General features: G+C 36.4%; 1 protein-coding gene across 1 annotated transcript in view; it reads right to left on the bottom strand.

Annotated features, from left to right (window-relative positions):
* The window catches only part of SGCZ (sarcoglycan zeta), a 675263-nt gene that overhangs the window by 102320 nt on the left and 550103 nt on the right, over positions 1-22840 (bottom strand). Inside the window, exon 3 of the mRNA XM_028526929.2 lies at positions 10562-10663. Within this exon, the coding sequence (XP_028382730.2) occupies positions 10562-10663 (102 nt within the window). The remainder of the gene's footprint in view (positions 1-10561; positions 10664-22840) is intronic.

Genomic DNA, 22840 nt, shown 5'->3' on the forward strand with positions numbered 1-22840 from the left:
ACGCCAATTGAAGCTATATGCAAAAAAATCCTAAAGACTCAACTGAAAACCTGTTGGAACTTATCATCCGAATCAACAAAGTTGTAGGATATGAATTTCTTAAGTTTCTAAAAAGCAGGGTCATCAAAGGTAATGCATGGGTTCATCATATTAAAAATATTACAATTAGCATCAATAAAATTAATACAACAAATATCACATCACATGTCATTTTTAATTTTCTTAATTCTTGAGAATTTCAAGATCTTGATATGCCTTTGTAAATTTGTGATAAAGATTACTTATTTTGTCACAGATGTGCTTAAATTAAGTTCTGATTTACGGGAGGCTGCTTGCTACTTCCAAAGAGATTTTAATAGCTATGGAGATGCAAAATTAAGAGGAAGAAATGTTACCCTTTGAAAATGAATAAAGGAAACTTTATTAAAGTTGAAGTCGAGAAGTCCCGAAAGCTGAGCTCTTCCTCCCTCTACTACCCACTGGCATTTCCAGACTCCAGCAGGAAGAAGTACACCTTGTCCTCCCCAACACTTGAAGCCAACTTTTTCAGCCAATGAGAAACTGTTACCACCCCCAACTCCTCACTTTCTTCCAATGGCCTTTCATTCAAAGCAGCCCCTCCCAGCTTCCCCTTTTTCTTCATCAAGGAACTTTTCTTTGTTCTCTCCACATGCCTCTGGTTTGCTGAAGCTTACATGTCCCAAATTGCAATTCCTGTGCTGTTCACAAATAGATTAATTTCTGTTGGTAAATAACTGGCTATTTTATTTTTAAGACTGACAACGCTAAATTTTTCAGTCATTTGCTTAATGTAGGGAAAATCAGAGAAGTGCGGTGGAACTATATGAAAAGGCAACATGATGACTACAGCAAATTATGTGCCTTGATAGTGAGGAGGAAGCTCATGATAAAATATTAATTAAGAAGTTGTTATAGTGTTTGTGATTCATTTAATTTGATTGCGTTAATGATTGTATAATAAGAAAAGTGTAGGATGACACTGGAGATATTGGTCAAAACCAGTGTGTTTTAAGCTATAATGCAAGAGTATCAAAATTCCAACAGATTCCTGCCATGGATGGGGCAGATCTTCATGTCCATTTGCTTTATATTGATTTTATGGGGCTTTTTGTAAGATTTTACTCGACAGAATAATCTTACATCTAAAAATCATTTGTAAACAACTAATCCAGGAAATGAAATTATAATCTGTAATAATTAAGAATTTAGTTTTAAGATATTGAGTATTTCTTTTTTTAAAATTGTCTTTTTTGTTCTTATTTTTAAATTTTTTAACACTATCATTTTTATTTATTGAGTTTATTGGGGTAGCATTGGTTAATAAAATTATATAGGTTCCAAGTACATAATTCTATAATATATCCCTTATATAATATATTGTGTGTTCACCACCCCAAGTCAAGTCTCCTTCCTTCACCATTTATCCCCTCTTTTCCCCCTTGTTCTTTATCTGTAGTTCAGTATAGTGCCTTTTATAAATTTTCCAGCACTCTATGTCTTAGAAATATTTTTTAAAAAGTGATCATCAAAGCCCTGGCTGGCGTAGCTCAGTGGATTGAGCATGGGCTGCGAACCAAAGTGTCGCAGGTTCAATTCCAGTCAGGGCACATGCCTGGGTTGCAGGCCACGGCCCCCAGCAACCATGAATTAATGTTTCTCTCTCTCTCTTTCTCCCTTCCTTCCGTCTCTAAAAATAAATAAATAAAATCTTTAAAAAAAAGTGATCATCACATACATTAAAGTGCAATTGCCAAAAATAATGGTGAAGAATAAATAGCTTTTTCAGTTAATGAAATGCCAGTTTATTATAATTAAAGAGATGCTTTTTATTAACTGAAAATACAGTAGACTACAGATTTTAAGACACTATACACACTTAGAGTTTCAATGCTTTGAGGATAAATTCTAAACTCCCTAACATTCCTGCATGTGGGAAGCCCTAAACTGCTTTTCAAATCAGTGTTCCTCCGTTCCTCTGTATCTTGTTCTTCAAATATATTTTTGTTCACTCATCTCCTAAAATATTTAAAAAATGATGCTCTCTCAGCTATTTTTAAGTTGATATGTGCAATATTTTGGTATAAAAAGTTTAATGTGTGTAAGAGATATAATATCTGAAGCTAAATATCATATATATAGTTCAAATGTATTTTGTTTAATACTCCAGTTTTTGGGAGCTCAAATGGAGCTTAGCCAAACGATAGAACACTCTGCTATGTGACTGAAATCATTTGTGAAACCAGCCTTACTTTCCATGAGAAGAGTGTTTGAATATTTCACTTCAACTAAATATATTAGTGTTATCCTGATAGCTAACTTATTTTTCATTTGTAATTTTAAGAAGGAAGAGAGATATTTTGTGCCATGAGTTTATGTCCTGAATGAATATGTACGCTGCCCCTTCAATAATTCTTACTTGCCACTGGTACTTCCCTGTCTCTGTCCATTTTTACATCTGTTTGTCTACCTATCTATCTATCTATCTATCCAGCTATCTATCTATCTATCTATCTATCTATCATCTATCTATCTATTACTATCTATCTTTTTACTTTTACTTCAGATGCAATATATATTCAAACTCCCTTTTAGTTTAGCTAATCCTCCTCCTCCACTCTAAAATTCCTATGTCCTAAGCAATATTTTTTAAATGTTAAAAAAGACTCATGATAGTTACCCCCTTATGTAAAATAAGGAAAGGATGGCTGCATTGGAGAGGTTGATGAAAGACAAGTAGTAGGCACAAGGCAATGGGCATCTTGGGGCAGAGCAGATTCAGCGACTGCGCATGCGCAGCCTGACAGTCTGGAGAGGGATGTTCATGCCTCAATGATGCCGGAAAAGTCTTGGTGCACCCTTGGAGGTATGCTTGCTTGAGTTTGAGACTGTTGCTTTATGGGATTCTTCACATCAAATCAAACTGTTCTACTCTGTTTTCTAAACAAACAATGATTATATTTTATAAACTGTTTTCTTGCTCACAAAAGTGGGTCTAATTTGAGAATCAAATTCCAATCATTCTTTAAAGCCCAACTGAAATTCTTTCACATGGAGGCATAGCAGCTCTATCCATGGCTACTTATTTAGTGTGGAAGACCCCATGTAAAGTTGAAATAATCTCACTAAAATTACTGCCATGCTCAGTTCCAAGGCCTGACCTCTGAGGACAACAACCTTATAAATAAATAAATATAAATTAAAAGATTAATATATAAACTAATAAAAGATATTTCATCAAGAAATATGACAGACACAGGAAACACAAGGCAGTGGCCTAAGTAGCACACTGGTGCCCAGTTAGTGTGACTTGGTCCCTGCAACGAACACAGGGATGTAGGTGATGAGCCAGTTACATTTATATAGGCAAGATCATTATAAATCATAAAGCTCTGAAAGTTCAAAGCTAGATCATCTGTCCCAGGGCGTGCACATGGGAACTAGTCTGTATCTTTATAAATGTAAAACTAATATGACTACTTTTTCTTATGCAATTTAGGGCAACTCTAGGACTCAATACTGGTAAAAACTAGTGAAACAAATATAAAAGATCAGGCTCAATAGAGTTGCCTATTCTGTTTATTTAATGTGACGTAGAAATATCTTGTATGGCTTTAATTTATATGTTTGAATACACCACCCACTAGTCTTTTCAATAAAGTAAACCTATACTGAGATATGTGCACTTATATTGGAATGAAGAGTTTAAAATTTTTCACTGAGCTTTTCCTCCATCAGGCAGAGTTGCAGAAAGTGGTCAAAAACGTGATTGCGGCTTTCATGGTATTTATACCTTTTGCACTTTATCCTTTGAAATTCAAATAAAGTGTTACCTGTTCCCTATAAATCCATTATTTCTATGACACCTGAGAGAAGAGAAAATATGTGGCCATAAATTTATTGAATAAGCTGGTAGAGTTGCTAATAGCTAGGGAAATGTTCTTCAAATCAAACACATTATGGGGTCATTAAATCAATTTAGTAGATTACAAATAAATGTATTTTCCCCCAAATCACAATTTATTCTTACATGTTTTAGCCTACCTGCTCATTAGAGTTTTTTCTGCCTGCTCAAAACAGTTTTTGAACTCGTTAATTTTGATGCCTTTTAGTGCTTTTGCTGTGTTTTGTTTCACCTCTTCCACATCAGGAATACATTCCCCTTTGAGGACTTTTTTCATCCAGGAAAACAAACAAACAAACAAACAAAAAAGGGTCACACCTCCACTTCTCTCTACATTAAATATTGTATATACTTGTTTTGGTTTCTTTGCAATAGATTGTTAAAAAAAACTCTAATACCATACAGAACAGCAACTTGAACAAGCGGGCGCTTCCCTTCTGGGGTAGGTTTGCCATCTCTTTATCTCACGTTTTCTTGGAAAGGAATATGTGTGGGGCTGTGTGTGTATGTGTGTGTGTGTGTGTGTGTGTGCATGTGTGTGTTCTGGAAGAGAAAGAGAGAAGCTACAGGTACTTTGTTTACATCCCTGTTTATAAAAGCCACTAAATATGAGGTGATGTTGGAATGCTCACTGTCTTAGAGACAACATGAGTGAGGAGACAATAGAGTAATTTCTAGAAAAAAATACACAGTCAGGAAAAACTCCTTCTGGAGTCTCCATATCGTTTTGTGTTTGTTTGTTTGTTTTAATTTGCTTTTAAATCCTATGTATTGTACCTCTACAACTAATTTTACCTACACTTATATATTTAGCAGCGTGTCTTTCAGTATCATGAGGATTTCTCACCAAGGTATTTTTTTTTCTCATTTCTAAACAAAGTCTGCTGTGCTCAAACTATCTTCATACTTCTTTAAGGGTCCTGCCCAACACTCCACACACATAAAATAGAAATATAGATTTTCTGGAGAATTTTTTAAGAAGATTAATTTGAAAAGTCTCATGAATTGTTAAAGAGCAACGAATCAGCATGGCACAATTTTGATTGTGTAGTCACAGTATTACGACTTCTAGGCTGCTATAAACTTTAAAAAGTGGAACCCAAGAAAAGAGATTATTTCAGAGTAGCATATAACAGGTATCCATATAATATTTTTGTCCATACCTCAGGAAGAAAAAAAGAGTGTCTTAACATATTTCTGAGAAATCTAACTCAAATAAACTAACTTGGATGGAGGGGAAAAGGGTGGTAAAGTAGGTAGTCCCGGGAAAATCTACCGAGAATGAAAAGCAGCACCTACTGCGGGTGGTTTTCTGCAGCAGCAGAAAGGGCCGCTAAGACCTAGAGATGTAAAACCGTCCATGTCTGGTGAGCAAACGCCAGTTGGTAGCACTTCAGATAAGAGAAAACTGATACATTCCATGTGCTCCTTCTCACCCACAGCCTCTCCGGTAAAATAAAGAAAGTAGCTGTACTGTAATTCCTCTACCTCAAATTGCGATGTATAAGGGATATTTCAAGCTGGGTAAGGCAAGTGCTTCCAGTTTTAGAATAAAAAATTAAATTTAATAAAACTGAAGCTCAAAGACAGTAAAATGACACAATTCAAAAGGAGACGGTGGACCTAAGGAGAATTCTGAGACTCAAAAGGGCATTTTTGCCCTTCTAGAAATGACACTTTTTTTCAGGGGAAAAATACAGAATTTGAAATAATTGGATAAATTATGGTCCAACATAAGAATTACTGCTTTCTCAAAGGTAAAGACTCAAATGGAAATGAAAGATGTTGAGAGATACAATAGGGAAATTTTCCCTGAAGTGAACAAGTGAAAGGGTAAAAACATGTACCAGGTATCTGGACACAACATTCATGTCATCAACAAGAGAACAGAATCAGGCTGCCTTCAGACATTTTATGGCAATATTTAGTGTTAGAATGAACAGAACAGTGAGTTAACAGGAAAAGAAGGGATGAACCATTCATAATATTCCCAGAAAAAAATAAACAGCATATGGAGCATAAAATATTTCAACAATTAACAAACAAGCAAGCAAGAAAACAAACACCCCCCCCCCCCAATTAACAGGGAAAGACAAGTAAGGAGGAATCCCTGAAGAATGAATTCAACCATCGAGAAGCCTGAATATAATACTGGTGGAGAATACAGCAGCACCTATTCAAGGAACTGCGATCCACGTGCCCAGGCGATGAGTGTGGCAGAGCAGAATGCGATCACTATGAACACTGGCAAAGTTAAACTAATATAATTGTCCCCAGACTGAACATGAAGAAGGGTGAGGACAAATCGGAGAGAGGCTCATCACCTCAAATTGCACTGCGGGGCATTAATGAGCACCGCCTGGAAGTGACGCCAGGGGCGAAGGCATCCGGCTTCTTCCCGATGTTCATGAACTCCTGTTCTTAACCTACAGACAAGCTTTAAAGAGTTCTTGTGGTGAAGGAAATGTATTTAAGTTCAGTGATTCGTTTTAATTTATTTCAGATTATATTTCTTTTAGTAAATGAGTATATTATTGTAAATAGCATGTATATGCCTCTCTAGATAACTATCTTTCTGTTTGTACAGATGTATAAACATGAGATTGTGATAATATTCCATGTGTGCTAACAGTTGTTGTTTTTTAACCTGAGTGTAAAGATTTTGGAATAATTTTTAGTTTTTTTTTAATGCATATGAATGTTTATTTATTTATTTATTTTTAGAGGGGAAGGGAGGGAGAAAGAGAAAGAGAGAGAGAAACATCAGTGTGTGGTTGCTGGGGGCCTTGGCCTACAACCCAGGTATGTGGCCTGATTGGGAATCGAACCTGCGACACTTTGGTTTGCAGCCTGTGCTCAATCCACTGAGCTATGCCAGCCAGGGCTTAGCTTTTTGTTTTTGTTTTTTAACTTGAATAAAGACATTACACTAAAACAGTCAGTTTTACTTGTATTAAACATCTAAATGCAACACAATAATGATAATGATGAGATGATTATAGAAGCCTGCAGATATCTCTTGGTATGAATTTGTTTATGTGGGAGGGATAAACCTGCAAAGAGATTTATAAGGGAGATGTGCACCTGAAAAAGACAGGGTCAAGTGATCAGAATGGTGCGGAACCAGGAAAGAGGTTTGCTGAGCTTGCCTGACCCCGTGGGTTTGTGTCTGAACTCGATGAAGAAGCACTGATCACACACAGGAATAAGCTGTTGTAACCGAGAAGTGAAGGAGCACCCCAGCTCCGACACCGGGCAAAGTGACTGCGCATGACGGCGAGAGCAGAGCCTCACTCAGCCCTGCCAATGCAGGCATCATAAAGAAGACAAACGTCTTTGATTTGCTGGGGTGTTATTGAAATTGGAATTAGCTGGTAGTAATTTCCTGGCACAATTATCAATCTGTCATGCAGGATGCTGGGATCAGGGGGCAGTGGTGAGTCACCGCTGTAACGAAGGATTCGTGAACAGTAAAAGTAAACAAGAACACTGCTTGGTATCAGATGAAGTTAAGTAATGGTAAAGAAGCCCTAGAGACCTGTGTGATGCAGAGCTTCTGGTAAGAATCAGTGAACTGTGGCTAACTTAACCTCCTTTGTACTCTGGACTCCTGAAACCTTGGGAAACACATTCACGTTACACCGGAAACAAAAAGGCATGAGGATTAGCATGTCCTCATTTCCTGCTGTTTCAAAAGTATTGGCCTAATGTTGGACCGTGTGCACTGATGACTGATTTAGAATGTTTTTATTTAAGGTAGCTCCAAATACCATATCCTTCAATATACTTCCTCTTTGAACAAAACTGGGTATTTAATTTCACAATGTTTACTGCATGCTTACTCCCAGAAAACAACGTGTTACATTTGAAAGATGCATTGAATTCTAAGATATTTCAAATACACCCCAAGTTTTTCCATGTACTGATAAGACGGATCACTTAGATAAATTAGATTTTTTTAAAGATGAAGAAGAGAGGAAACTCTGATAGATAATAACAGAACTTCAAGTATCTATAGAAGTTGAGTGATGGGAGAAGGGCCAGACAGCTTGCAGAATGTAGGGACAGCCCCTGGTTTATTAGGTTGAGAGACCAGAAATGTGTGTCTTTCTGACAAATAGAAATCTTTCCATTACATTTCCATGTGTAGGATTAAATTCCTGCATAACCAGAAGGTAACGTGAAATAAGAAAAAAATTTATTACAGAATGGAATACTGGCTAAACATAAAGAAGACAACCCATTAGACTTACAAGAAAATGCACAAACTCACGCACACGCACACATACACACGTCAAAATTGCTGGGAAAAAAATCTGTACACATCCAAATTGCTGTACATAGTAGTACTCTTCTTAGCTTAATTGAATCTTTGTAACTAGCTTTAAAATTTAATAAATTTGCTTATCTTAGATGTAGAGGAACTTGATGTTTTATCATACAAATATTTAAATACATAAAAATGTGTGAAGAGACTAATGTGTACAACAGAATTTTTAAAATGTACATCTCATGTCTACTAGTACTGCTGAATTTCTTTGTGTTCTTTCTTAACCTAAGAACTAAGGATATGATAAGTTTCCACCGAACTCACTTTATTCATGAGAAAACTAAGGCTCAGGGAAACCGTGGCTGGCTTGTTAAATAGTTAAGAGGCTTTAGGACAGAGAATGCCTGACCGTACCTGCCCATGATCCTAATGTGGGGGCTGCTGATGGGATGTACATTTTTCTATTTATTTCAACTATTTATTTTTGTAGCATGTGTGCAGAGAATTTTCAACAAGTAAATGGGTCTCCTTCCTTTTCTAGTCTCAAGCCACACCCCTGCCTGACTTCGGATGTGCTGAGCCACATGCTGCACAGCTACCTAGAGGCACATGGTGATGGGCGGCCACGTGGGGAGGACAAGCAGCAGGGCTGGAGACGGGAAGCACTGCATAGAGATTCCAGTCAATACAGTGGGTTTTAGAAGTGCTGGTGAACTGAGGCTGCAAACTGTCCTGGGACGAATGTTAATAGGCCCGACTGCCACCATCTCACACTTTAACATTATAAAATCAGTGGATTCTTTCTTATTAGGTCAATAGATGGAGTAAACATGCATCCAATTTTCCTAGGAGAATCCTAGTTCACAGTCACGGTTGTGCTCTCAAAACTGTTCCGGCTGCGGGGTGAATTCTGTCTTTCCCTACATTGTATTCCCAGGCGGCCACTACAGTTTGGGTTAAAGGGATGCCTTTTCAAAGAAGTTCCTGCCTGTGATTACTCTCCCCTTCTTGCCATGCTAAGTAATTTTTTTATTTCCATGTACAAGTTTGCCTTTCTTCAAATATTAAGTTGTTTAACAGTGCCCAACGCAACAAGAAGTCAGAAAATAACTGAGCGGCGGTGACTTTCAATCAGAGGAGAGACTAATGTGGCAGCAGGCTATTTTTCAATTCTTACAAAAATAAAACAAAAAGCCAACCAATGTTTAAATTTTGAGCTTAATTATTTGTATAGTTAACCAGGTAAGGTTAGGTATCATGCATGTGTCTACTGTGTTATTTGTCTGACCAAAATCCAGAAAGCAAGGAAATCTCAATACAGGATTTCTAGTACCCAGAGGAACAGTCAATATAGTATATTAATAAAACTGTGCAGGTTCTCATAAAACAAAATGAAATTTAAAGTTAATCTAATTGTCCTAATTAAAATTTCATATAAAAAGAATTCTATTCTGTTTTCAGTTTGATATTTAAGGGAAAAAGGGCTTTGAATTAAATGATCAAATTATGTCTTACTATGTAACTCATTTGCTAAGATATTATTATATCAGTGATATTGAAACATAATTCTAGTTTAAAAAGGACTTTCATGTTTATGAAATAAGGTTAGCAAACTTCCCACATTTTACATAACACAATTTCTAGTTTTTCTGTCTGAATAAATTTACTTCCACACCTCTACACATACCCCAGGGGAATGCCTACTAGAATGGAAATATTCTAGTTCAATTTTTACATACCCAAGAATACTTACTACCTTCTGAGAGGTAACACATTGAAGCCAAAATAAACATTGTCTAAGTTATAACCTTTTGAACTTGAACATGCTGCTGAGTGGCACACACAGGAAGCACACACACAGTTGAAAGGGCAGTATTCTTCCTTGGGTTAAATAACGTACATTTATAAATCAATTTACTTTCTATACTGCAACTCATTGTAATGTCTAATTGTAATTAGAAAATGCATGTCCATTAAAACTAAAAAGGTTTATAATATGCTAAACTAAAATCATTTATATTCGAGTCAATGCTTCCAGCAAACATTACTCAAGACATACCAAGTGCCCCTTTTGGAACTGATATAAGTGTGTATTTTTACCTTCCATTGAAAACAGAGGGGCACATTTTATAGACTAACAAATACGACACTGCAGTTTAATTCAAAAAGATTCTCCAGTCTGTTAGTTTAAAACTAACTTCCACTAGTTTTTCTGTTGTTTTATTGCTTTGATTTCTTTGAGTGAGTCTTTAGCTTAAGGAAACTTAAATACATACTGAAGAGATATGGGGGTTCTAGCCTCCTATTTCAAGCTAACACATAACCTCGAAATTATCTTTTACAGGTAAGCCAAAGCCAGTATCACATACCTTTCGGGAATGAATTTCTTTCACATACAATGGAAGCAGAAACTCAGATATACCTTCAAGTCGGATGCCCTTCGTGGTGACTCTCAGATTGCCCATACCATCCTACAAGCAATGAAATATAGTTCACTTTTAGGTTGATTGGAGAAGGAATAACTGGCCATAATTTTCTTAGGCCTAAATTGAGAAAACAGTAAGCTCAAGTCAGTGATGATTTAAGGAAAATGAGAGATTGAATCTACTTAATGAATGAGTGCAGCAATTTGCATGCATATAGAGGGCTCTGTTTAAAAGGAACAGGGTAAGAGGAATATAAAGGACTTGGTATCTTCGCCCAGCTCTGTCAAAGGCTAGGATTTATCGTGAATAAATCCTGTAATTTCTTCATGCATCAGCCAGTTTAACTATTTATTAGGTATAATGATACTCGCTACCTAACTGTGGGAAGAACTTTATTTGCAGAGCTCTAATAACATTTTTACACTGTACTTATAAACACATATTTCTATAATATTCAAACAGTCACATGTCTGTAATTTCAACAGGTAATTAATGACTGACTAACATAAGTAAGCATGGTGTTTGAGTATTCAAACAATGAGAAAAGCATACGTCCTCTCCTTTACAAAATAACACTTTGAGGGTAAAACAAGTACACAGATAATGTTTATGTAACAGAGTAAAATAAATAAAAAAGTAAGAAGGAATGCTAATAGGAATTTTTACAAAAGAGATTTCAAGTCAGGCAGTGGAGTGTACAATGTCTCATGGAAGAGGCTGACTACAATAAAGGCCTTAAGAATACGGAATTTTAAAAGGAAATGTCCATACAGGGAGGAACACAGTGAACATCCTGGTAACACAGAGGGAGTAACAAAACCATCCAGTCTGGATGATGCATGAAAGATGGTGAAAGAAAATAAAGGGGATTATGTTTTAAGGCCAGAGGAAAGGAAGACCTTAAATGCAAAGCTAAGGAGTCCGTACCCACTTCAGCTTCCAGGATAAGAAACATAAAAAGTTCTTGAACAGCTCAAATTATCGGATGTTTCAGCTTTAAGGTTAATCTGGTAGTAATACTCTGCGGGGCCCAGTGACAGAGTATCAGTGAATAACACACAACTTGGCAAGAGGTGTGAGCAGCGTGGGGGGAACACAGTCTCCAGGACCCGGTGACTGACTGTGCCGGGAGATGCCGGAAAAGGGAGCGTTCCCAATTAACCCACGAGTGCGCCACCACGACCAAAGAAGGAAATACAGTGGTTATTACATGGGGACCCTGAAACTTGTAGACTCCGTAACAAAAATAAATTCAGTTTTGGACTCTCTAACTTTGAGGTATCATTGAAAAAGTCAGGTATTTATTCACAAACCATCACATCTGTACAAAGTAGGTTGGCGATGACAAATACTTAACCATGTTTGAATCTATCATGATGGATGAGCAAATGCCATGAGGAAAGATGTGTATAAAACCAAGGAGAAACCTTCAGATAATGACTTGGTCTGTGGGTTGGAAAGAAATATCTTATACATTCTGGGCAGCTGCGATCAGTAGAATAAGAGGAAAACTTAGTGATTATACTGGCTCCAGTCCTGAACCCCCTAAAAAAGTCAACCGAGTAATATAAAAACACTTTTCAGTAAGAATTAAAAGACTTTTAAGTTAGACAAAGAAATGACTATTAAATGGAGAAACTTTTATGTGGGCAGTCTCAAATCTCTTGTCAAAGGAGGAGGCAGTAGATTCTGGTGCATTGAACTGGGGATAGGAAGGAGGGATTCATTTCTTGAGACTCTGACTTAAAACTGATAGTGGAAATGTCTAACAGGGACCTGACTAAAAATAAAAAAATAACACACATATGAGAAATGTAAGCATCATTAAAGGCTGATTCTGATGAGTAAATGGTCTCCTTTTGCCGGGATGATGACACAGTCTGGTTTCTCTGAGAGAGAGCTGTTTATCCTAGTCTTGGAATATTCTCTTTCACTTTCAAAAGTGAAAAGTGTCTCTGATTTAGGCATTCACTGTGTAGTCACTGGTAAATTGGCTCCAATTAACGTGGCTTTGCAGCATTCTACCTATCTAGGAACAGACAAAGGCAGAATTAAGTTTGAAATTCAAAACTGAGACGGTACTAGGCAGGAATGGCCGGAAGTCATAAGGATGTGGTGTCTCAAGTAGCAAAAAACGATGCCCCTCCAATGCCAGAACAGCAGTGTTGGGCTGCAAAGTAGCACAAGGTCCAAGAGTGATAACTGATAATAAAGTAAGGCTCAAGATCAACAGGGGTTAAGAAATTCGAGACATGCTAAGACAGGTTGGTCACCAGAACATGGAGCTTCAGATTCTGAGATCTTGGCAGTGAGAGAATTTCCAGACCTGAAGAGGCCTAAGGAACATGGGAGCAGTGGTGGCAGAAATCAAGTGGAGGCGGGACTCTCTAACATTCAGAAAGCTGGAAATATTAGCATGTATAAGGGACACGTGGCTTTAAAGCATAACATTTTCTCAGAGGGCCTGTCTTTATTAAATCTCACACAGTGACTTGTCCATATATTTTGTCAAAAGCCTGTTGGAAGAAGTGTTCTTAAGTAGCCACCATGGAGTTGCTATGGAAACATCTAATGTAACTAACTCATGGAAGTTAAAAAATTCTAGCATAAACATAATTCACAGTTCAATATTAATCTTAAACATTATTTTCATAGCGGTGGCTGGTGTGACTCAGTGGACTGAGTGATAGCCAGTGCACAGAGAGGCCGCTGGTTCGATTCCCATGCCTGGCTTGCAATGCAGGCCAGGTCTCCAGCTGGGGGGCGAGCTAGAGGCAGCTGATCCATGCATCTTTGGCACATTGATGTTTCTCTCCCTCTCTTTCTACCTCCCTTTCCCTCTTTCTAAAAGTAAATAAATACAATCCTTAAAAAATTATTTTCATAAAAGGGTTAGAATTAAAAGAATTGGACATCTAAAGTTAAGTGTGATAATACTTATATGTATGCTTAATTTTGGAAAGTTCTGAATCTTCAGCTCAGTGGTTTCTTATATTTTCTATATAGTATATATATATGTTGGTGCATATCAATATTTATATTTCCTTTAAACTAGATGGAATAGAAAATCTCCTGTATAACTATAGAATGGTTAGTAAAGTACTCTGCTGGGAATCTAACTTAACTCCAACATGTCTGTTTGTTCCACCTTTAATTTCTCCTGTTTTGTATTAAAAATAAATTTTTAATTTTGTCCATATCACCTTTGGGTAGTTTTAAAATACATAAATCTATATAATATATATTCAGCATATAATCAACCTGATCCTCGCATTCATGGACCAAGTCTACTAATAATCTAAGAGATGATGAAATAATGTGGTTTTCCTTCTGCAGGAGCATTAAAAAGTGAATTTATTCCTAGTTCACTACATTCTTGGTTCCTTCAACATCTAAAAGGGAGAAAGTAATTTCTCAATTTACTGTTAAGAAAAACACTGCCAAAACTTCAGAAAGTAACAGGATCTAGTGTATCTCTATCTCCCAGGCCCCAATCTGGAATCTGCAACCTTCTCCCTGTGTAACTTGAATGATTTAACCAAACACTTTGTGCCTTTTGTCATCTGTAAAAGAAATAATATCAGAATATATGTGTTTATTGCAAGGACTGCATGAGGATTAGAGTGCTTAAAATAATGTCTAACTTATGTAGCAACTGCAAAAAATTGTAGGCATTATTGTACTCAATAGTTTGAACCATTATTAACATTTTATTAAAATAATTTATTTTTTCTCATTAGATAAATTCATATTGTTTAATACAAATCATTTATACATTATACAAATTCATATTGTTTATTTTCAGAGGGATTATCTTTGAACATCAAGACTCTGTACTGAGCTTTGATATCATTACATTTACCATGCTTTTATTCATCATCTAGTATTAAAAGATTAATCTCATAATCATTTACCTACTTTTGACAAACAGTGTGGTGTTGCTTTACAAGGGAATGTGGAGCCAGCCAGATTGGATTTGAGACTTGACTATTATTTATTAACACTTGACTCTGGCTTGTTGCTTAATCTACTTAAATTTAAATTCATTTTTCTACCATTATCATAAAATAATAGTATTCCTCACAGGGATGTTATAATAATTTAACAAGATACTATGCGAACTTGATTACTTGATCTGCATATTTTTGATAATTATTCTCTGTACTTGTTTATTTAAAATAAACACTTTAATAATAAAATATAATTAACCTCTAATCAACATGTGTGAATTTTTTACTGAATTCATTGGGGTGAAATTCATCAGTAAAATTATATAGATTCCATGTGTGCCATTGTATGATACGTCGTCTATTGAATTGTGTGTTCAGCACCGAAAGTCAAGTCTCCTTCTGTCACCATTTATCCCCCTTTACCCTCTTCTACCTCCCGCACCCCCTTTCCCACCAGTTGTCATCACATGGTTTTCTTTGAGGGTTTTTTCTTAACCCATTCACCTCTTTCATCCAGCCCCCCAACCCTCCTTCCCCTCTGACAGCTGTCAGTCTGTTGTTTCTATGAGTCCACCATGTGTTTTTAAATCAATCTCTCCCATTTGCTTTTCTTTTTCTGTTCCCTATGGCACTATTAAATTCAAGACCACTTCATCTGCAACCTGGCCATTGCCCCCAAACTCACTCTCTTTGGACAGCAAGATAACATTTTTTACACAGTCAGTTTAATGAAATATTCCTTATTCTTGCTCAAAAACCCCTAACATCACCTCAACCCTGAGATTATTGATTTATGTACTTTATTTTGAATATTCAGTATGCTTTCTAGTCTATTATAAACAATATCACTTCACATGGAGGGGAAACATCACACAACAACCTCTTCTACTATAGCCCCTCCTCCTTCTCTAGAATAATTTTTAAGACCTTTAAGTGTCTCATATAATCCTTAATTTTTCAGGTTTTCTGCTCTTTTCTCATTATCACTCATCCTTACCTTCCACTAAACTGCTAGCAATTACCTAGAAAGCTCTCATTTTGCCATTAGAATTTCTTAATTGATGTATTTTACTTGCCTGAACTGATCTGTTGACACCTGTCCTTAATACTCTTACCCATCATTCAAGGCCCAGTGCAAAGAAAGCCATGGTTAACATCATAGTCAGAAATGACATTTCTCTCTATGCTCTATTGTCAAAATGCTATATTTATTTTTCTCACAAAATGTATCATTTTCTTATTCTAGTTATAGCTGGGTGTTCATTGTTATCACCTCATAAAAGTGTATGATTTTATTTATCTGTGTACTTCCTCTTCCAGCATAATCCTTTCAATAGTGGATTTCATAAAGCATGTGGTCATTAAATGCTCCATTATTTAATTAATCACTAGAATTTACATCTTTACTTGATAAAAATGTAAAAAATAATAAAGAGATATCTTTGTAAAAACCATGCTATCACCAAAATTCAAATAATTAGCATTTAGAACAAGGGTGGTAAACTCATTTTCACCAGGGACCACATCAGCCTTGTGGTTGGCCTTCAAGGGGCTGGATGTAACTTTAGGAGGGTATATATAAATGTAACTACTCCTGAACTAGGGGCAAGGAGTTCTGCGCTGATGCTGGGTAGAAAGAAGGTACCGGGCCAGATAAAACAAGGTGGAGACAGGATTTAGACAGGAGGTGAATCCCCTGTGAATACCCAGCTATAACTAGAATAAGAAAATGTGTTGGCCACCTGCGCTTTAGAAACTGCAAGCAATATTTATTACAATTGTCATACATTTGATTTCTTGAACACAGTGAAGGATACTTTATTGAGAAATATTTTTTGAAATTTATTGTGAAAGACTGACTTTAAAATAAATCATAGACATGAATGTAATAAAGAGAATGCTGATAGCCACACCCTTTTAAACGTAAAACATTCACTCGTTACTTTCCAGGGATCTGCCCCCAGTTCACCGTGTCCTTGCTTACATGGGGTTCTTGATCACCTTTGGCTGCCTGGCCATAGAAGATCAGTTAGATGATGGCTACCCTCCGGATTGGAGTTACTGCATGACAGGCAAATTTAATTACCAAAGTAATGAGAGTTTTGACATGGAATAGAGAGAAGAATTTTAAATGATGTCATCATTAAATAATGCAGAAAATCTGGTGTATAATTAATTATTTTAAAAAAGAAGAAAACTTTTCAAGAAAGTTGAAAGAATCTGGTAGTCAGAAGATAATTAAATATATATTTCAGACATTTTTTTCTGGTTAAAACCAAATGTTAAGTTCTTCCAAATTACTAGCATCGTGCATTTTTTAAAAAACTGAGTAAGGAAAAGAGGTAAATAAATATTTTATGGCTTTGATGATCTAATATACATTCTATACTTCACTTTACATTAGAAAATGACCTTAGGCAATTTAGTGACAAATGGAGCTTATTAGATTGGTTATTCATGAAACTCTGGTAATTAAATAATTTAATAAAATAAACAAGTGCTGAAATAAATATTAGATTGTTTAAATGTAATTGCAAATCACTTTTAAATTTTGTTATTTATTCTTTAAGGTATTGTAAAAAATGGAAAATAAATTTAATTTCCAACTTTTAATTAAAGAAAAAAGTTCTCTTTAAAATATCTAAGCATTTTCTTTTTCTTAACCTGTTTTATGTTAATGTTACTTATAATTTATCATGAGCTGTTTTTTTTCTTAAGTATAAGAGAAAGTTTTTACTGTTGTTTGCTGTAAGCCTGTATTTTCATTTTAATTAGCCTTTCTTCTTTCTGCTTATTTTTAGAAAATAAACTCGACAGTGTTGATAATTGATAGACCTATATAAATTTGACCTCTAATTCAGCTTGTATAGAAATATCTTTATATATCATTGTTAATAAGATAACTTTTGCCCTGGCTGGCGTAGCTCAGTGGATTGAGCGTGGGCTGCGAACCAAAGTGTAGCAGGTTCGATTCTCAGTCAGGGTATATGCCTGGGTTGCAGGCCATGAACCCCAGCAACCGCACATTGATGTTTGTCTCTCTCTCTATCTCCCTCCCTTCCCTCTCCGAAAATAAATAAATAAAATCTTAAAAAAGATAACTTTTATCATCCTGAGCACAGTTTATTCCCTTTTTTCTTAGTCAACATGGTTTAAGGTTTCATAATTTATACATCACCAATTGTCAGAGTTGTGAAAAGGTTTTAACTATATTCTTTTATTGAATAAGACGATAAACATTGCACTTCGTATCTCTTATTTGTGTTGGTATTCTATTATTCTATGTGAAGGATTTTTTAAAAGTATAATAAAGGTAAATGTTTTTTTTTCCAAATTTTTCTCTACTTAAAATATAATTCCCTGACAAATATTTTTTCTTTTTCTAACAACCCAGAAAATCATCAGAATGAAAATATGCTGAAGCAAAGTGAAATAAAAAAACAAGAATATACGAAAAAACATAATAGATATGATCACAGTCTTCCAGTAAACAGTGAAAAAATGGATGTCTTCAATATTTGATTATATTATATATAAGGGGCCAGCAAAAATATAAGCCTATAGTAAATAAGATTATACATAAGTGACCAGCATCATTTACTTCCAGTAAGGGAGAACAGACCATAGCTATCCAATCCAGTGGGAGCATCTGTAATATGTGTGTACTTTATGTTCAATGCGCTTGAAAAAAACATTTCCCCACAGAAATTTCGGTCAGAAACTTATTTCTATGACCCGGTCTAATAATCTAATATTAAGCGTATAAACAACTTTAAGTCTGCATGGAAACATCGGCATTGTACATCTTTAACTTGAAGTTCAAGTTACACCTTAAGAACGTGAGAAGTGACTGTGGCAGGAGACGAGTCTGGTTAAGAAAGAGTGCTGTAGGAAAACCAAGTGTGCTGTTAAAGACAAATCATATTTCTCAGTGGTAAATGTGACAACTGAAAAAACACCCCAGGGATGTGACTTAAGACAAATAATAAATAATGAATTAATAATAATGCTGTGTACCCAACAGACTGCTGTCCACCAATGAGTGACTGAGGAACATCCATATTTTAATCTTTATAACAAGAGTATAAAGCCAAAGGTTCACTATTAGCATGCCTGTTTTTCCCAAACATGTTTAATGGAACACCACAATTATAATCAACCGAAAAAGGTTCAGTTTTCAAGTAAATTTAGAAAGCCATTGTATGACATATTCCCACTCAGAGACACATCACGCATGTCAGCACCCTAAACACTCTAGAAGTCTGGAGTGAAGAAACCTGTTTACTGTGTTCAGTACAGAGATCCCCCAACATTTTCCCAATGGGTCCCCTACTCACTCACACACATTTTAGAATAGGTGGAATAATATCCCCGGGATACACTGTGGAAAAACCGGTCTAATCGCCTGTATTTTACAAACTCTGTAGGAATACTTACTAAAAGGGAGGTGCATTGTTTAACATGGAGGCTTAAAAAAGAGTTAAAAGCTAATATATCTCCACAAATATTTTTGAGAGACTATGTATAGTACCACTAAATTCTGTTTATAATTGGATTTCCCAGCCGCCTTTAAATGCTGGAGAGAACATGCTGAACACTGGGAGGCATCTGTGCTGCTTCACGGGAGTGACATTTTATAGTCAATAAGAACTGAGAAAGAGCTCTGGTTCTGCATCTGAGAGTTGTCAGTTGTTATAAGCATAAGTTAGTTCCTAAAAGGGGGATCACTTCTTGCCTTGAGCAAAATCACATTTCTGGACCTGAAAATTAAGGATGATACCTGAAGGGATGGTCATTCTATATAGGCAGCCCACGTGTAAGGTCTTGACTAAGAAGTCCTTCCAGATTCTCAAGAAAACATCTTCAATTTCTACCCTGTTATAAAAGTCAGTGTAATAGCTTAATTCAGAGAGCATGCTGGCAGAGCCAATGGTTCATCAACACAAATTTGTGAAATAGGCACATTATTGTCCTCATTTTAATTAAAATACCAAAAAAAGGGAGCTAAGTGGACTTTGTGCAACTAGGAAGCTACCCCGAAGTCTAGTCATTACTAGGTCACTATAGAGACAGAAAATGTAAGCTCCATTCATTTTAGTAGGTAATTCCAGTAGGAAATTCTAATATTTTTATGATTATTTGAGTTAATTTGTATATCTTCTTCTCTCTTAAATGTTTTGCATTGTTTTGCTTTTAAAATTTCCTTCTCTGACGGACTGCATTTACCAGCATACACTTCTCTTTGGGCTCAGATCTTCGTCATGGCCATCTGGAAAGTGTTTCTGGTAAGACAGAACTCTGGTTCCAAATGATTACAAAGTTCGCCCTGGAAATGAATCCCCTCAGAACAAATTGCTGATATTTGTACAGTCTTAGACCATTTTAAGGGAATCTCAAAACAACATTTTCTAAAAATAAAAATTCTGCATTTCACATTCTTTTTATGAGCGGTTTTCTAATTACTCTCATCCTGTAAATCTATGTTGCATGTGTGTGCTTCGTGTGTGTGCATGCATGTGTGTGTTGAGAAAGAGGAGAGCTGCACAGGAGGCGTTGGTGAAATGAACTTGTTGAACTTGAAATTGCAGGTATCCTACTAGCCAGGAACTGAGGGAATGTTAGGTAAATGTCATTAGAAATAGTACAGGACCACCGTAAAGACACAGATGGGCAAGCTGAGTCTCCCCAAGGGACCAGACAGTGGGACTACTGGTAAGTTTGCTGACCTTGGCTTGTCTCATGGTTCACAGACCTTCTTGTCCCCGTGGCATTTCGGCATGCATCATATTGAGTTTTTAAAGCTGTAGCACTTGGCTTCTTAAACTAAAGTAGCCCCCTAGGTTTTTAATATCTGAAAATATATTCATTATCAAGAAGAGCCTTTCATGCAGAAATGCAATGGGCCATCTCTCAGCCAAATCTTAAAAGATTCTATGAGCCTCCTTGAAAGATACTATAGATTTCCATTTCTTTGACCCTTGAATTTTAAGGATGGATTTTTTTCTAAAGCATGGCATCTAGAATCTCTTTAATATAAGTTCCATTCTGAGTACCAGTAACAACCATCCATTTGGAAAATATTTAATATGACTTTTTTCTATATTTTAGCTATTATACTTTACTATAGTTCAAAATGGCATCCTTTCCAAGTTTTTTTTGTTTGTTGTTTGTTTGTTAGTGATATCAAAGACAGACCCTTTGCTAATCCCTTCTCAGCAACGTGGTTCCCACAGAAATTGCCATTTCCTTACCTGTTCTAATATGCTTTAAATCCAGACTATTCAAGCAAGAGTTGAGAACTAAACCCATGTCAGTCAATGAATGCTTTTACCAATATATCTTGAACTCAGAATAAAGAGCAACCAATTAAACAATTGCTCTTTGAATGTAAAACTGAAGTTAAGTTATTTAGAGAATGGCAGAATATCCCTAGGATAAGAGGCAGCACAGAGGATAAAGGAGGCTGATTCCACTGGGCAACCGTATCTATTTCTAGTTGGTCCTAAAGCGCTCTCTCCTGGCTATCCTCCCCACGTGGTGCCGTGTTGTTTTCAACACTTCCTTCAGGGTCACGATCCCACAAGCTCTCTTAACACTCTCTCTCTCTCTCTCTCTCTCTCTCTCCCCCCTTCCCTTCCTCCCTCCCTCCCTCCCTCTCTTTCTCTCTCTCTCTCTTTCTCTGCCCCCCCCCTTTCCATTGCATGGAAAAACAATGACCCATGTTAACTAACCCATGACCTACATTTTCCGGGAAGTAGATATGATGGAGATGAACTGAGTAAGGTCAGAAAAATCCATTAAGGACACGAGACCCTCTTGTCAGTGACTGGACAAGTGTAGCTGCCATATCCCGAGGCCCCTCAGAAATATGGATTTTGGCCACTGCATTGGTAAGCCACCAAAGGTAGCAAAAGACAAGATCCGCTTCAATTTACGACTTATCCCACCTACCAGGACTCCCAATGGTGCAAAAACTTTAGCTGTCAGGAAATATCTCAGCTGCAAAGAACCATCTTATCCAAAATCACACCTCGCCTACTTGGGAAGGCACACAGGAGCACTGATCCACGAAAGGAGACAGAGACGCAGCCACTGTATCCCCCGTCTGCACGAGCCTCAGGCTAATCCAGGCCCCGAGCTCCCTGTGGGGCCAGTCAAGGCCGCCATTCCTCTGCATCACAGTTTGACTTCTCTCTCTGCTCAATCCTGTTCCCTTGAAGTAATGTTATCATCTAGATTATTAAGAAATATTTTTATTAAAATGCAATAAACTCCCTGATACTTTTTAAATTAAAATTAAATTAAATCTTAGGGTAAAGGTAAGGCTGTTATTGAAAATGAAAGTGAAGTATAATCCACATGAGAGAAATCAGTACACTAATATTTCTTCCAGGTGGAAAGAAAAATGATAAGACAATACTTATATTGACAATTCAAACATATTTTTTCCTTCCCACAGTGCTCTATCAAGGTCCCATCGTCACCGGGAAAATGCTTTCCTTTTTAGTGCCTGCACTGCAATCTTTCCTTTATACTAATTCAGCTATCACAGACTTTCTTAAAATGTTTGATGGCAAACCATGGTAATTTTGTATAATTACTCAGGTCCAGACAATGGACCTAGGTGAGTTTCTGTCTACCCGGAAGTCAGAGAAGGAACATCTCTTCTCTATATAAACATCAAATCACACTTGTTAAAATAGCTGCTTGGAATGATTGTTTCTCCAAATATTTAAACATATGCACATTTAGACAACTTTTAAGAGATAAAATATGGTGTTTGGTGGCGTATTGGTTGAGAAGTTATTGTAGGGAATGGATTCACTATCCATCCTCTTCTCTAGCTTTTAGCACAAAATTCCGAGTCATGGTCAGTGATTTTTTTTCACACAATGAATCAGTGGTTATGTGTTATGAATATGTTGTCGGATATGCTTGCATAGTGTCTATGCGGTTTTGGAGGGGTGCGGGGGTGGTGTAAAAGCATCCATCCCTGGAAAAGTAAATAAGTAAAACACAGTGCATGTACCTTATGAAGTATCATGCAACCACGTGCAGCAGATGGGTATATATGCGGCTATTAACAACAGCATTTAGAAACTTAAAAGGAAAAATTATAATAACATTTATATAAATTAAAAATCTGTGCACAACATAGATGAAGTTTATTTGCCAAACACAAAGGAATGAAATGATCACTAAAGAGAATAGAATGACTGCAAAGAGGGCAAGTGCAAGTGGGAATGGAGACATAACTAAAAGGAACGCTAGG

The sequence above is a fragment of the Phyllostomus discolor genome, chromosome 11 (assembly GCF_004126475.2).
Source record: "Phyllostomus discolor isolate MPI-MPIP mPhyDis1 chromosome 11, mPhyDis1.pri.v3, whole genome shotgun sequence".
In the NCBI taxonomy this organism is placed as follows: Eukaryota; Metazoa; Chordata; class Mammalia; order Chiroptera; family Phyllostomidae; genus Phyllostomus; species Phyllostomus discolor.